At 35.7% G+C, this 17,205-nt stretch overlaps 1 protein-coding gene across 2 annotated transcripts; it reads right to left on the bottom strand.

Annotated features, from left to right (window-relative positions):
* Nucleotides 1–10,413: 10,413 nt before the first annotated feature.
* Nucleotides 10,414–17,136, bottom strand: LOC104091764 (lysine histidine transporter-like 6). 2 transcript variants are annotated; one of them, XM_009597171.4, is made up of 8 exons: nucleotides 16,960–17,136; nucleotides 14,009–14,148; nucleotides 13,307–13,690; nucleotides 12,266–12,659; nucleotides 12,038–12,143; nucleotides 11,456–11,547; nucleotides 11,290–11,358; nucleotides 10,414–10,769 (listed from the first exon to the last, which is right to left on the bottom strand). In XM_009597171.4, exons 1-8 carry the CDS (start codon nucleotides 16,999–17,001, stop codon nucleotides 10,671–10,673), a joined length of 1,326 nt encoding a protein of 441 aa, XP_009595466.1. In that variant the 5' UTR covers nucleotides 17,002–17,136; the 3' UTR covers nucleotides 10,414–10,670. The 2 variants fall into 2 exon arrangements, with proteins under 2 accessions (XP_009595466.1, XP_009595467.1); XM_009597172.4 differs by lacking the exon at nucleotides 16,960–17,136 and adding an exon at nucleotides 14,445–14,598.
* Between the last annotated feature and the right edge of the window lie 69 nt (nucleotides 17,137–17,205).

The raw sequence follows: 17,205 nt of genomic DNA, 5'->3' as shown, positions 1-17,205 counted from the left end.
TTCAAGACTTTAACTCAATAAAATTTGCACATATAAACCAAGTACGTACTCGTCACCTCGCGTACATGGTTTTCAATTACCCAAGTTGCACGTAAGACTCAATGCCTAAGGAAAATTTCCCCCACTCGAGGTTAAGCAAGACACTTACCTCTTTGAAGTTATGCCGATATTCCAAAATCGCCTTCTTGCTTGAATTGACCTCCGGGCCGTTCAAATCTATCCAAATTAATTATATAACTTCATTAAAATTCATCGGAAACAATTCCGGATAATGATACGGCGACTTAAAAATTTATTCCAAAAAGTCAACAAAAGTCAACGCGGGACTCGCCTATCAGAACCCGACATAATTTTCATGAAATTCGAACACCCATTCCGATACGCGTTCAACCATACCAATTTTATCGAATTCCAATAACAAATCAACCTCCAAATCTTAAATTTTCGCTTTTGGAAGATTTTACAAAAATCTTGATTTTTCTTCCATTAAATCCGAATTAAATGATGGATTCAAAGACATAATCATGGAAATTAATCAAAACTGGATAAGAATCACTTACCCCAAACACCCACGCAAGAATCTCTCCAAAAGATCGCCTTCTACCGAGCTCCCAATTTGATTTTGAGTTATGAACTCAAACTCCCGTTTGTGGGACTTTTAATTCTGCACATATACACCTTCTTCGCGTTCGCGACCATTCCTTCGCGTTCGCGAAGGCCAAAAATCCAGCTGCCTCCAATCCTTCTTCGCGTTTGCTTAACAAGCGTCGCGTTCGCGAAGGCCAACTGCTTCTGCCCCATCATTTCCTCTTCGCGTTCGCGATGACCAGCTGACCAACTCCTTCGCGTTCGCCTTCGCCAAACAACCCCAGGCCCCTATCTTCCTTTTCTTTTTCGCGTTCGCGCTGCTTACCCTACTCCTTCTTCGCGTTCGCGTTCACAGCTTCGCGTTCGCGAAGGACAAATCATCAGCCCCTCAAACTCCTCTTCTCGAACGCGGGACTTCCTTCGCGTTCGCAAAGAAGGAAACCACACTTCAGCAACATCAGTCCAAACAGCTCTAATTTAGTCTGAAACCACTTCGAAATACACCCGAGCCCCTTGGGACCCCGTCCAATCATGCTAACCAGTCCCATAACATATCACGGACTCGCTCGAGGTTTCAAATCACATCAAATTAAGCCAAAAATACAAATCGCACCACAAATCGAACTTATGAACTTCAAAAACTTCCAACTTCTAAAACTCGTGCCGAAACCTATCAAACCAACCCGGAATGATGCCAAAATTTGCAGGCAAGTCCGAAATAACATAATGGAGCTATTCCAACTCTCGGAATCGCATTCCGACTCCGATATCAAAAAGTCAACCCCCGGTCAAACTTTCCAAAATTTTGAGTTTTGCCATTTCAAGCTTAATTCCACTATGGACCTCCAAATAATTTTTCGGACACGCTCCTAAGTCCAAAATCATCATACGGAGCTAACGAAACCGACGAAACTCCATTCCGGAGTTGTCTTCATACAGTTCCGACTACAGTCAAAATCCTAAGACTTAAGCTCCCTTTTTAGGAACTAAGTGTCCCAAATCACTCCGAATCATCCGTAATTCAAACTCGACCATACACGCGGGTCACAATTCATATTGTGAGGCTGCTCGAAACCTTAAGTCACTGAATGGGGCATAAATTTTTAAAACGACAAGTCGGGTCGTTACAAACACCTCGTGCCCACATTTCATATCACAACTGCACGGGCAATTCACGTGCCAAATATCCTCATTATTTACTCACGGCATCTCGTGCCCACATTTTAATTTATAATCCGCCTGGCAATAGCCACGACTTCTCAATTTCAACATAAAATATATTGTTATCAATTTACTATCAACAAGACCAATTGCACTAGGCATAAAAATAAACACAAGAAAAATCACAACATTCATCAACACCACAACCCCACATCATCACATATCGTCCCTAACAATAGCCACCCTTATTGCTCCGCCTAGACAATATCAATAGCCACCCTTATCGCTCATATTGCTACCCTTATCGCTCATATAGCCACCCTTATCGCTCCGCCCAGACAATATTCCAACAAACACAATAACAGTGAAATGCCACCCTTATAACCACATAATATCAATGGTGAAATGCCACCCTTATTTTTCCAAATTAACAACTCACACAACACAACAATTTACACGGGAAAATTATCACAACAACATAACAAAAATCACTTTATACCACAATATGCCCAATGGCCACAATCAAATTCCAAAGCTACAACCATGTCAATTAATTTCACAACAAATAGCCAAAAGCTCCACACAATGCGTACAATACCCAAAAACAATCAATAGAGATAGAAATTACTCAACATAAAGCAAAGTCTTCATAAAAATCAAATTTTCAATAATTATATAAACACCTCTTCTTAAGCTCATTTAATTAATTGTTTGCAGAGGAAAAAATCCAAAATGAAATTAAATTCCAATAGTTATCAACCCAGCAAATTCATGAAATTTCATAAATAATCAAATAACAATCACATCAAATTGTCATATAACAACAGATTCAACAACAAAGATTTAGGCACGACAAATAGATGATTAAATATATGCCAACAAGTATCCAATTTATTACACAATATGCTCAAGACTTTAACTCAATAAAATTTGCTCATATAAACTAAGTACGTACTCGTTACCTCGCGTACATGGTTCTCAATTACATAAATTGCACATAAGACTCAATGCCTAAGGGGTAATTCCCCCACTCGAGGTTAAGCAAGACACTTACCTCTTTGAAGTTATACCGATATTTCAAAATCGCCTTCTTGCTTGAATTGACCTCCGGACAGCTCAAATCTATCCAAATTAATTGTATAACTTCATTAAAATTTATCGAAAATAATTCCGGATAATAATACGTCGACTTAAAAATTTATTCCAAAAAGTCAACAAAAGTCAACGCGGGACCCGCCTCTCGGAATCCGACATAATTTTCATGAAATTCGAACACCCATTCTGATACGAGTTCAACCATACCAATTTTATCGAATTCCAATAACAACTCGACTTTTAAATCTTAAATTTTTATTTTTGGAAGATTTTACAAAAATCTTGATTTTTCCTCAATTAAATCAGAATTAAATGATAGATTCAAAGACATAATCATGGAAATTAATCAAAACTGGATAAGAATCACTTACCCCAAACATCCACGCAAGAATCTCTCCAAAAATCGCCTTCTACCGAGCTCCAAATTAGATTTTGAGTTATGAACTCAAACCCTCATTTTTGGGACTTTTAATTCTGCCCAAATAGGCCTTCTCCGCGTTCGCGACCATAGCTTCGCGTTCGCGAAGCACAAAAATGTTCTGCCCAGATTCTTTCTTGGCATTTGCGATTTCCTCATCGCGTTCGTGATGCCTTCCGACCTCTGCCCTTCGCGTTCGCGAGACACGAGTCGCGTTCGCGAAGGCTTAACGTCAGGCAGGCCCCCAACTCCCTTTCCTCTTCGCGTTCGCGTAGGATTTTCTCATCTTCTTCTTCGCGTTCGCGGCTTCTTCATCGCGTTCGTGATGGGCAAATCCCATCCGTCCAAAATCCTTATTCGCGAACGCGTGAGACCCTTCGCGTTCGCGAAGAACAATACCAGGTATATGTTCCAGCAGTTGCAAAACAAGGAGAAATGATCCGAAACCATCCCGGAACTCACCCGAGCCCCCCGGGACCTCAACCAAACATACCATCAAGTCCCAAAACATCATACAAACCTAGTCAAACCTTCAAATCACCTCAAACAACTCAAAAACCACGAGTCATGCCCCAATTCAAAATATATGAACTTTGAACTTTCAAATTCTATAACTTGTGCCGAAACACATCAAATCAATCCGGAATGACTTCAAATTTTGCTCACAAGTCATAATTAATGTAAGGGAGCTATTCCCATTTTCGAAATCGAAATCCGACCTCGTTATCAAAAATTCACACTTCGGTCGGAATTTTTCAAAATCTTATATTTTCCAACTTTCGCCAAAATATGTCAAATTGTCCTACGGGCTTCCAAATCCAAATTCGAACATACGCCTAAGTCCGAAATCATCATACGAAGTTATTGCTCAAAAGTCAACTCTCCGGTCAACTCTTTCCATTTAAGCTTCTAAATAAGAATTGTTCTTTTGGTTAAATTTCAAAAATTAAACTCGACCACACCAACGGGTCATAATACATATTACGAAACTTCTCGAGACCTTAAGACACTGAACATGGCATAAATTCTTAAAACGACAAGTCAGGTCGTTACAAGGGGGTGGTGGAATCAGGTCATACTGATGGTCCCAAATCTCAATCTGCGCCTCTAGCTAGGCCACGTATGTTTGGTCAACCCTAGAACGATCATCCTGCTGGTAATGTGTACTAAGCCAAGCGGGCGGAGTAGGTACAAGCTGCGGTCCACCAAACTGGCGAAGGACTCGCTCGGTGGCATAATGCTCGACAACGAGACACATCAATGGGACGAAAGAGCTCCACATAACTCGGCCGATGGAGCAATAATCAGGCAAACCAGCTATTAGCTCGTCATTGTATGGCCTCCATATGAACTATTAAGTAAAAATAGAAATCGTGAGTAAACGCAACACATATAAAGCGAGGCCACGTAAACTTAAGTATACATGTACCTATGCGCCTTCAAGCAAATCCAACAAATCCCTGTAATATGGGAGATGATGTCGAGCCTCGACCTCGCATCCGTAGCCTCTCCTATCAACCCACCTCCTAGCTAAAGGGAGAAACGATGGAGGTGGTGCATCCAGAGCGATGGGTGGTAGAGGTGGATGGAACTGCAGGAACCGCTCCCAGGCCCAAACCTAATATACATTGTGGACGTAAAATTTATGTTATTATTTTACTATGTATGTTATAATCATGAAAAGAATTGACTATGTTTTCACATGCAGCAACGGTAAAAATCCGGCAACGTCTCTCTTTGTGTAGTATAAAGGTAACCTAGAACAGCTGCACCCCAGCTGTAACCAGGTAAATCATCTAGCCGCTTAAGATGATGAAGAAATCTCAAGCTGACTAGGTTTCCCGAAGTGTTCGGGAATAATACACCACCAAACATTAGCAGTATCACCAATTTCGTATATTGGTCGTTAACAAGATCTGGTGTATCATCCGCAATGTCCCCATCCATCGCCTCCAGATGCTGCCGGACGGGCGCCAACTACAAATGACTGGCCCCACTCAATGCACTCTCCTCCGCTGACTGGAAACCGGAGGAGCCGCTGCAACATCTACAGGTAATCCAATCCCGTATATTCTCTAATAACATGCGGTAAAGCTACAAGTAATCCATCAACCAGCAGCCCAAAAAGAACCTCCATGTCCTGAAGCATGATGGTAGCCTCGCCGATGGGTAAATAAAACGTGTGCGTCTCCGATCGCCACTGCTATATCATAGCCGTGATCAACCCCCAGTCGAACTGCAACCGGCCGATCTCTATGATCTTGTAGAAACCCATATCCTGAAGGCGTCTAGCTATACGAGGATGGAGTGAGTGGGCCCTAATGAACTCCCACATATCGCCTATCCGTCTAGCGCGGAATTTCTGGGACAATAAACACTGCCCCTGCCATATGTATGAAGACCTATGCTCGGCTTGTAGTAACAGTAGCTCTAGCGATGCAGGTCCGGAATGCACAGGCGGAACCTCCATGACGACTACTGTAAATTGAACAATATTAATTAAAGTATTTTTCTTTTTAATTGCTTAACATCTTTAAATATATTGCAATATGTTTAACATTAAAATTTATTCTATATTTTTACTATATTGATAATTAGGTTGATACATTTTCTATAGTATAATTTTATATTTTATATGTTGGTTTATTATTTTATATGTTACTTTATTATTTTATATGTTAGTTTACTATTTAATATGTTTGTTTATTATTTAATATGTTAGTTTCTTATTTTATATGTTTGTTTCTTATTTTATATATTATTTTATTATTTTATATGTTAGTTTATTATTTTATATGTTTGTTAGCTACTCACCTATTTTTGACTATAATAAAATTAAATAATTAATTTTTATAACTATATAATATTTAATTATTAAATATTCATATAACAATACTTAGTTTGACAAATATTGTTGTTTTCTAATGTTGTTTTCGTACGTTTGTTGACTAGAATTCGAGAGAGTTTGTGTATAAACTACAAAGATACTACGCTAAAGGGCACTACATTTTACTACGCTAAAAGGGCACTACATTATAAAATACGAGCACTATATTAAAATTACAGGCACAACATACCACTACAGAGAACTAAACAATATTAAAGTCACATATTCATATATGTACAACAATAACATCTAAATAAGATTAATTATTTCTAAAATAATAATTTATCTATCTTACTAATCTTTTAGCAAATAAATAATCTAAACCGGATAAAAATAACAAATTAATTTAGTCACAAAACAATCACAAAAAAGATATACCACAGTAAAAATTAACTAATTAATATTTTTTTAACAACTAATAATAATTTCTCTATTTTACTAATTTTTTAGCACACTAATAATATAATTCGGATAAAAAATAATAAATTATTTAAATCGCAAAACAATCACGAAATAACATAGAACACAGTAAAAAATAACTAATAGGTATTTTTTATACATGAGTTTTAACAAAAAAATAAGTCAGAATACCCCAATTTTAAATTTTTGAAAAGTTGAAGATTTGGTGATTTGGAGCCGAAATGAGTAACCCACTACGAGATAACGCCTTTGATACGATGTGGGACCGAGAATTTATAATTTTTGTGGGACCGATGAACTCCAACCAGAGTTTTCTTGGTTAAAAATATTGGGGGGACCACTGGAATTTTTTAAAGGAGGGGGGAGGTCTAATGGTTCGCGTCTGGTGTGGTGGGGAAGGAGAAGGGCGTTTATTTATATAGGTATAGCGCCCATATTTGTATGTTTAAATAAAGCGCGGTTGTTAACCTATATTTTAACGGACAAACGTGCCGTTAATGTATGACACAGTAAATAACCGGGCTATACATCTTATGGTGCTCAATTGTTTTTTCACATATTATGGTTCATTCAAAAAAACCACACTTTGGTTCCGAACTTCTTCCATTTGCTGATTAAATTTGGGTGAGCTTTAAGTAATACGGTGTCTGTTTGTCCATCTTTAGTCAATTAGTAGCAATTAGGGTAAACTCATTATCCTTTAGGTTCATATAATAACATCATTATCTAGTCACTTTTAATTGTCTAATCGTCTTAAAGCTTTAATTTACTGTTCCCTATGTTGTGTAGCAGCCGAATAAAGCAATTTTAGATTATGTCACATCAATTAAACATAAAAAATTTTAGTGCTTTTTGCAAAGAGTTACACGTTAGGCCCTTTTTTTGGCACAGCTGGTGATTTTACTAGCTAGGTATTTTTACCTTCTCTCCTTTAGGTTTCTTTTCCTTTTAAACAAAATATACTTTAGTATAAAGGTGAAAACAACTAAAAAGTACTTCTTTGGAAAATTTGGTTCCACTTTATTTTATTAATAATGGATCACGTAAAGCTTTTATCTTGGGTAAGAGAAAGGGGAAAGAAAGGTGGTAAGTAGAAACTAGAAAGATTCACCTCCACGTGTCGCCAAGGGCAAATGTAGCGTTGAATAGACGGGTTCAATTGATTAAACCCATAGTTTTTAACGAGTAGTAAAAATTTATATATAAAAATTTATTAAAATTATAAAAATAGTAGATATGAACTCATAATTTTAAAAATATAATGAGTTCAATGATTAATGAACTCATAACTCTGCCGGTGTCGCTTAATGATTAATGAACTGAATGAAAATCATAAAAAATCATCATTTAAATTCCAATAAAAATAAACGTACATGATTTTTCATATGCTTAATGATTAAGATAGAGTTATTTGATACATGTACGCAAGAGGCGGAGCTAGGGTGGCAAAAGGGGTTCAGTCGAACCTCCTTTGTCGAAAATTATATTGTATATATTATGCCGAATTAATATTTTTATGCATAAATAGTAGATGTTGAATCCTCTTGACTTATTCGTGTGTTTACTTTTTAATATTTCGAATTCCCTTAGTAAAAGTTCTTGCTCCGCCATTGCATATACTTGTCAGAAATAGCTAGTACCCAATAAAATAATTACAATACATGCCAAATGACCCGAACACCATTAATGTTATTAATAAAACCAATAAACCAAATAAATAGTACTTTGAAAATATTATTGATAATGTCCCTTCTGTAGAATTAGAGGCTGGTATTAGCCAAGCTTAAATATCATATATATAGTAAAACTTTGTTATCATTAGTTTAGTGCCATTTCTTTTCATGGAGTTTGCACTACAAAGTTACAAGCATGTTTCTAATGTTATTTTCTACTTTGCAATCATGAAATTTTAGTGGACTAAGAACCAGAACCATTTCCTATTTTTAATGAATCTGGACTTTATATTATATCGTACTTATACCTTTATTCTTCATGTCCCTTTTAATCCTCTTTTGGCATTGGTAAAGGGATTCTTTTGTAGTCCATAAAGCAAGACAATCTTTAGTGTAAATAAGAGATGAAAAAGAAAGATTTTGTCAATGATTTTATTCTGCTAAGTGACAAAAAAATTGTCAGAATATTTTCTTAATATAAGTTTATCTTTTTCCAGATTAACTTCAAGTGTCCCAATACATGTTCTTTCTTCTTCTGCGTATAATACAAACTTCAATAAAATATTAATGAGTAGGGTTCATTTAACCACATAAACTTCTCCAATGAATTCCTAATTAGAAATAGGGGATTTTCTTTAATTTTTTCTTTTATCGTAATGTGATAGTTTACATACTTAAATGGTCCTATTCGAGAACAATATTCCGTATACATTAAACTAAATTATTTAATCATGGTTACAAGATATATTAAGGTAAAAATTATTAAATTATTTAATCATGATTAAGTGAAAGAGGAATGTAAAAAAACACATATCGTGTATTCGTTAATATGGTGTAAACATTAGTGGCGAATCTCCTTAGTTATGTAGTTTCCTTTATTTGTGTAGATATTTTTGTACTGTTATTTTATTCTTTTATTTGTGCAGATTTTGGTGTATCTTTAGTTTGTCAATTACAGCTCATTATCCTATAATTTAGGAGTAATTCTTGATCCATCCTTTATATTTAAAGAGCTTTGTACATCATGAATAAATGAACGAGCCTTCATACTCTTCGTATAAATTTTTTATGTACGGTTATTTCGAGGTTATTTTAGTTGAATATCATGGAAATTTACCTGTTCAACTCTTTTAAGAGCAATAAGATTATGAGTTTTCAGTTTTCAGACTTTAATTACCAAGATGCTCCTTAAAGTTCAATAAAGGAAAAGAAGCAAAAATGTGATGGTAGGCCAAATGAAGATTGAAGATGAGTATTAGGGTTAATTAATTTATTCATTTTGGAGATCAATATTGAATATAATAGAAAATGGTACTCTTGGTCCTCCATACTTGATAAAAGGATCTAGATTCCATACTATGTTTTGGGCTGGGGAGAAAGTTACTCTCCCAAGCTGGATCGAACCAAAGGCGGAGTCAGAATTTCAACCTTATGGGTTCTAGATTTTGGGATCAAAAGTGTTAATAGCTGGGTTCTAAATTTAATATTTATACATATTTTATGAATTCAAATTATCAAATATAGTGTTTAAGCAAAAACTATTGGGTTCGTCCGAACCGTAGGCTGACTTGTGCCTCCGCCCCTGAATCGAACCAAAGGCGGAGTCAGAATTTCAAACTTATGAGTTCTGGATTTTGGGACCACAACTTCAAGTGTTACTAACTGTGTTCTAGATTTAATATTTATACATATTTCATGAATTCAAATTAACAAATATATTGTTTAAGCAAAAGCTATTGGGTTCGGTCGAACCCGTAGGCTGGCTTGTGCCTCCGCCCTGGATCGAACCAATACTAGAAAGAGAACTGAAAGGGCCTTCAAAAAAAGTGCGAGGAAGTGATAGGCAACCTTAGTCTATATGTTGCTTGTGAACTGCCAAATACCTGTCTCGCAACAATACTGGCGCAAAAGCCGTCCTTCACTTGCTGCTTGTTCGCAAGTCGAACTCGCTCTCTTGCCATGCCTTATACTCACTCACTTGAGTCGGACTCAATCACTCTTTTAGTTTGAGAATCATTCATTATTCACTCTTTTTTAATATATATAATCATCGATGTTAAATTTACTTCGGTTGAAGCCGTAGTTAATAAGCTACATCCGCCACGAGCCACGAATCCATATTAGTTGGGTCGATATAGAAAAAATTGGATGCCTTAAACAACGATAGGTAATTGCAGAAGAACACTATTTTCCATAGATAAACAGAACTGTCATTACAGGATATGTTTGGGCTTTCTGATACACAGCTCAGTGCCAGAATCCAACTGAAATAATGGATAAAAAGAGAATTTGCTAAAATTCTGAATCAGAAATCTTAACAAACTCCTAATACTAAATATTACCAATTCACTAGTTATTTTAGTACATAATCATAATAGATTTATGTTAAACTCAAATGTAATTTTCTCTATTTAATGAAGCAATTTCTTCAAGAGTAGAACTCATAGGTGGAAGAATCAGCAACAATATTTCTCAATCCACCAATTGTGGAAGCTATCATAATGAAAACTCCAATGAATATGCATGCCTGAAATTATAAAATTACCACAACATATTAGTAAAACTCTAGATGAAACCAAAAAAATTCAGAAGAAAAAGAGTTTGAAAATAATTCAAAGGTTCATTTCTAATAGATTCGAGTTTAACTTTTAGACAATGACAATCTAAATGAATTTTTGCACTTATCACTGTAAAAGAATGTTTACACTATGAGTGTAATTAACCTACTGGTAACAAGTAACTTGTCTTATTTTCCTGGTTACTAATCCGACTTTCTATGTACGGTAACTGTAATTTTCTTTTAGGTGGTTTAATACTATAAAAATTTTTTTACAATGCCCATGATCGTAGTAAAACTCAAGATAATTACCGGTAACAGATCATAATATGTAATGTGTGAGACTAGTAACTTGTAAAATAAGACAAGTTACCTGCTATAACATGTTAAAAAATACTACTACGAATATAAATTTTTTTACACTATCAGTATATATAAGTTGAATCTTATTGATTCACTCCGACATATAATTGAGAAATTTTGAACTTACCCAATTTATCAACCATGACATGCTGAATCTCCTTGGTTTCTTGATCTTAAGCCACATTATGCAGGGGAGCTGCAGCAAGTATTAGAAACCAATACATATTTGATTTTCATAGTTCATTTAAAAGGAAAAAAAAGGAAAAGCAAAGAATATGAAACTTATGACTTACAAAATAAGAAGTAGGAGCAAAACCAAATCCTCCAAAGAAACCAAGAAGATCACCAAAGAAAGGGAATGTTACACCAAGAAACAAAGTGAAAGCTGCAACATTAAATAAGACACTGGTTTTTCAGCTAATGACATAGTATAGTGAAACGAAGGGCCGATAATCAGTTCGGTACACAAAGCATCCTGCATTCACGCATGGTCCGAGGAAGGCTGCACCCCAAGGGAGTGATCTAAATAGCCTACTCTAATGTAAACATTAGTGGTTGCTTCCACAGCTCGAACCCGTGACCTATAGGTGGCTCCCCTTCAGGGCTAAGAAACCGTCTAAATAACGATATACATTCTATTTTGATTGTCTTATTTGGTTTTCATGCGCGATTCGAAATTTTGTGACGACAGGAGAGGAATAACAACAAAGAAGAATTAACCTAAATAACTGCTCATCCAGCCGCTTAAAATAAGAATAGTCAGCGGATGTATAATATATGTATAATTTATTATATAATCTATGTATACCAGCTAGGAAAAGTAAATAGTACATCCGACGACTATTTGTGTAAAGATCTCTAACAAAGATACTCACCAACATATGCAGTACGAACGAAGAAGCGCAGCATTATTCCAGGTGGGAAATTCCAGGTTTTCACCATTTTTTGCTCCATCAAATCAAACACTGGCATAGCATAAACCTGCAACAATCATCATTCTTCTTACTTCTAGCTAACGCTCATTGCACGACTAGTGCAAAAATACATAACGAGACGAGCTTCATTGGCTCGTGTATTTGAGGATTTTGTTGCAAATTAAGTACCTGATAGCTGCCTATGACATGAACAACCACCATTAAGTTAGCAGCTGCAATAAGCCAAGATGGCCTTTCAAGTCCCACGAGCACGTTGTCATCGACATCTTGGCCAAATGCCCAATACCCGATGAAAGCAACGGGGAAATAGCACAGGGCATTGACAAAATAGGCCCATACGGCGCCTTTCCACATTGGAACTTTCGAGGGCTTCTCAGGTGTCGATGGAATAGTGGCTTGTATCTCAAGGACAACAGCATGACCAGCATAAGCAAAGGAAACTTGACCTAACGCGTTGAAGACGCGAAACATAGAATCAGCTGGACTTGTTTTCTTGTACGCGTAGCTCACGTTCGGGACTCTGCCTTTGCCTACACAACCTACCCATGCTATAGTTGAATAGCTGCACACACAATAATCAATCCCAATTGAATTTGTGAGGATCAGTTTTGAGATGAAGGTTTGTTATATCTAATACATAAGAAACATAATAATAAGCAGAAGATATTCTCATACCATGATTTTTCAACTTCTTTTGTATCAAAAGGTAGATAAAAGTAGTATGCCAAAAAAGTTAGTGCAGGACTACTGTCTTACTAGTTGTTCAGTTTATAATACTCATTAGCATGTATCATTTTCTTGATTTTTCTTCAAAAAGCTCTCTTTGTCCCAATCTAACTTGTATCACACATTATTGTTGAGTACAAGCAAATTTCTAAAGAAAAAAGCAACAACATGAGCCACATGTACCTTTTGTATGTGGTTTCAATACAAAAGTAGATGAAGCCTTTCTCAATGCATTCAACACAACTAAGTATTTTCTGACACGTAACATAAATATATTTGAAAAGTTATTAAAATTTCAGCAAATATTAAATTTTGAACTCATAATTTCAAAAAGTGTGTTGAATTCTAGATCCGCAAAAAGGGCAGCCCAGGTGCACAAAGCATCCCGCATTCATGCAGGATCTGAGGAAGAATCTCACCCCAAAGGCCAATTTTGAAGTTTGAATCAAGAAAATTATTTGGAAGGTATTATGATAAGAGTACCTCAGTGACATGACTGCAGCTGCTAATGAAACACCAGAAACAGAATTGAAATTGGGAAGCTGTGATAGAAAGAAATGGATTGCACCAAATATGCAAATCCAATAGGATTGCCTTATTGTGGTGCAATTTGTGCAAGCTATTTCCATGAACTTCTTCAGACACTTTCCTCCAGTAACCATGTACACAATGTCACAACCAACTTGGACAATTAGTTGTTGTGGAAGTACTATCCATGCCCCAAGTTTTGGTCCAAAGGCATGTTTACCAAGATCCTTGTACCGATCGAAACGAACTCCGGGAACACATTCATGGAGTTGTATCATTTGCCACATTGTGTGTAAGGTTATACACCATGATAAGATCATAACTACCGTCCCTGGACCCCTGATAGACAAAGACAACTTTACTTCAACCACAGTAAATAAATCCGTTGAAGACATAATTAGATAATAAAAGTGTGCTCTCTCTAACAGTTTAAGTTTTTTAAAATGAGTCGATCGCACAATTTCTACATGGTATCAGAGCAGACAAAGGAGTCCATTAAAAGAATCTAACCAACACGTAAGAAAGCATGTTGAAGACACAATAAGTATAAACGTGTGCTTTCTCACGACTTAAGCTTTTAGACGAGATTATCACACAATTCAAATAAATAGAACAATTTATTAGGATCAATCCATCAAGAAGATTATATTTACATACCATCCTAAGTAGGCCATGGCATAAGGCAAGCTGAGAACACCAGCACCAACCATCGCAGTAACTGTGTGAAAAGTTGAGTACCACCATTTCGCTTCGCGAGGAGGACCATCTTCTGCCCATTTCTCATCTGAAGGAACTTCCTGCAAAATCATGAAACAAAAACACAATTCCATTCAAGAAACAAGCTTGTAATTTCAAGATTAAGGGCAGCCCGGTGCACGCCCGGTGCTCTAAGCTCCCGCTATGCGCATGCTCCCGGGAAGGGCCGGAACACAAGGGTCTATCGTACATAGTCTTACCCTGCATTTCTGCAAGAGGTTGTTTCCCGGCTCGAACCAGGTACCGTGGAAGCAACTTTAACAGTTATGTAAAGACTCCCCTTCTAGTAATTTCAAGATTATTTACTTAAAACAAGCATAGGGATAGCAAAGCTCACCTTTGGAGCTGGTGGAGGAGAAGATGAAACCATGTTTGCAAATCAAAGAAACAAAGACAAAGCATGTGCAAGTTCTTGAGCTACAAGAGCATGTATTTGTACTAGTACTTGCCACTAATATTTGAGTGGAATAAAGGTTAAAGAAGTCATTTTTGCTGCTTTTCCTATTAGTAATATGTAATTGACCAAAAAGTGTAAAATATGTGCTTGGTTTTAAAATGGATAAATTTAAATAAATTTTTATTTTCAATTTTAAGTTTGCCTTTCTTAATAATCCTTGGAAAATGGCTTTGGTAAAAACGCCATTTTGTTATTTAACTTGTTTTATGGATTGTGATCCAACACGGATGTGGTATTATTCAAAGATTTTGGTATTAAATTATACCGAAATTACCTATACTGAAAATAATCATGCAACCAGATTAATTCTTATAAAATGGAATTTTTACACAAATAGCCGGCTGGATTCATGCTTTATTTTTTCTATCAGGTATACACAGATTATCCAATACTTATACACATATTATACATGAATTATATATCTGTTGACTATTTTAAATTTAAGCGTTTGAGTGGACGGTTATTTAGGTTAATTCTTATAAAATAAATAATACATTACCAAATTTATATCGGGATTGTTTCCAAAATTCCAGTTTCCAAATGACGGAAAGAGTACTCACAATGTAAATTTTTCTTTTATATTTTGATTTCCTAAAAGAAAATTATAGCTAAATTGTTCATAAAAACTTAAAGTAATAACCTGAAAAATAAGACATGTTATCTATTATAATACATTAAAGGCGTAAATCAATTTTTTTTTTTATATTATCAGTATATATGTACGGTAAATTTATAAAGAAAATGTCACGAGATGGTACAACATTCAAGTTTTATGTACCTAATATTAGTCACACTACCAACTACTACAAAAGGAGGAAAAGTTCTTTTCCAAACAGCATCTGCAATGTGAGCCAATAAATCACTCTTTTCCTTCTTTAGGGGTGGGGTATTGCCTTGATAAGTTGATCAAAGGGCTATATCTTTCTTTAATTAGGAGCTCAATTAATTGAAGGTCAAGTTTCTTAAACCCCCTTTAATTTTCTTTTTTTTTATGCAAAAGAAACTATGAAGTTACATAGTCATTTTCATGTAAAGACTTAAAGTGGGGAATTTCAAAAATTTCAGGACTTGACTAATGATGAAAATTTTAATTGGTAGTTGGTTTGTGCCTATCTTGGCATCATTATAATAGTTAGCTTTATTGATAAGCAACTTTACCACATAATTATAAAAGAGAAGAAGATGTATGTTCATTAAAGGATGTGACATTTTTTTTTTATCTTTACATAAATAACCGGCCAGATTCACCAGAAATTATATATGGTTATACATTTATTATACATGAATTATATATATATATATTATATATCTGTCAGCTATTTTTATTTCAAGTATTTGGGCGGAGGCTATTTAGTTAATTCTTCCATTTTTTTAGGAAGTGTTCCACTTAGCCAGGGATCTACAATCACGATTGAGGAAAATGTAGGAGGTTAATATGACTATAAATTATTAGTGTATGTAAAGTATATGTTCAACCACGAGCGCCACACTAGCAAAAAGAAAGAAGGAAAAGGCAAAGAACTTGCCACTATTAGAGGCTAGGAAAGCAAACATAATAATAATAATAATAAATAGTAATAATTAGTATAATAATTATAATATAAAAATCTCCACCATATCAATATCCTTAGACAAAATTAGAAGAGAATAAAACAGATATACAAAAGGAAAAGGAATAAAGGGGATTCTTATGTAAAAAAAAATTGACAGATCATAAGAAAGAAAAAACCATTGCTCACAAATTTTAAAAGTCATTTCAGACATGCATAACAAGTATTAAGAACCACCAAAAAGATCAATCACACGTAAAGCATGTTACGTGTTCAAGCCGGGTGAAGTCACTAATACTTGCATTAGGGTAGACTGTCTATCAGTGATGAAGTCACATGGTCATAACCATTCGTCGAAAAATTGCACTGTATACATAGGTAAAATATTACGTTTTAGAGATATATAACACATACTGACCACCCGTTATCGGGAAAGTTTTTCACCGCTTTTAAATTTGAACACCCTTGGAAAAGTCCTAACTTCGCCAATGCTGTCTACATCACACCCCGCGGGTGCGGGTGCGGCCCTTCCCGTACCCTGTATGAATACGGAATGCCTTATGCATCCGGCTGCCCTCGGTGACAGTGGTGAAACCGAAATTCATACGATGAGATTCCAAAGAAAACTAAAGTGTCACATCTAATATATAACCAAAAAATTCATTTTTCCATATTTGTGTAGTACGATTTTCCGTGGGGGTTCAAATTGAACCCCCTTGTCTCCCTATAGCTCCGTCCCCGACTGGTGGGACGTAGCGGGTACTTGTAAAAAACGAAAGTACGTGCAAGTCGGCCCAAATGTTATTTAACAGAAAAAGAAAAGGAAGAAGGATAATAGTAACAACCTTTGGCAATGGCAGATGGTTTTCTGGAGAAGGTGAGCCCATTGCAGTAGAAGATAAAGAGTAAATATCTTCAACTGAATTTTCTCAGCTTTTCTCAGGACCCTCTCTCTTTTTTCTTTGTCATAACTCACAGATTTATTATGATGCTCTTGTTCCAATGAGGTGTCAAACTCCAGTGTATTGAAAGTTGGTAGTATTCACTCACATCCTTTAATATTTAATGCTAGTGTCATCCAACAGAAACTA

Source organism: Nicotiana tomentosiformis, chromosome 10 (assembly GCF_000390325.3).
Source record: "Nicotiana tomentosiformis chromosome 10, ASM39032v3, whole genome shotgun sequence".
NCBI lineage: Eukaryota > Viridiplantae > Streptophyta > Magnoliopsida > Solanales > Solanaceae > Nicotiana > Nicotiana tomentosiformis.
The sequence above is the reverse complement of the archived record's forward strand: the minus strand, read 5'-3'. Positions and strand labels throughout refer to the sequence as shown.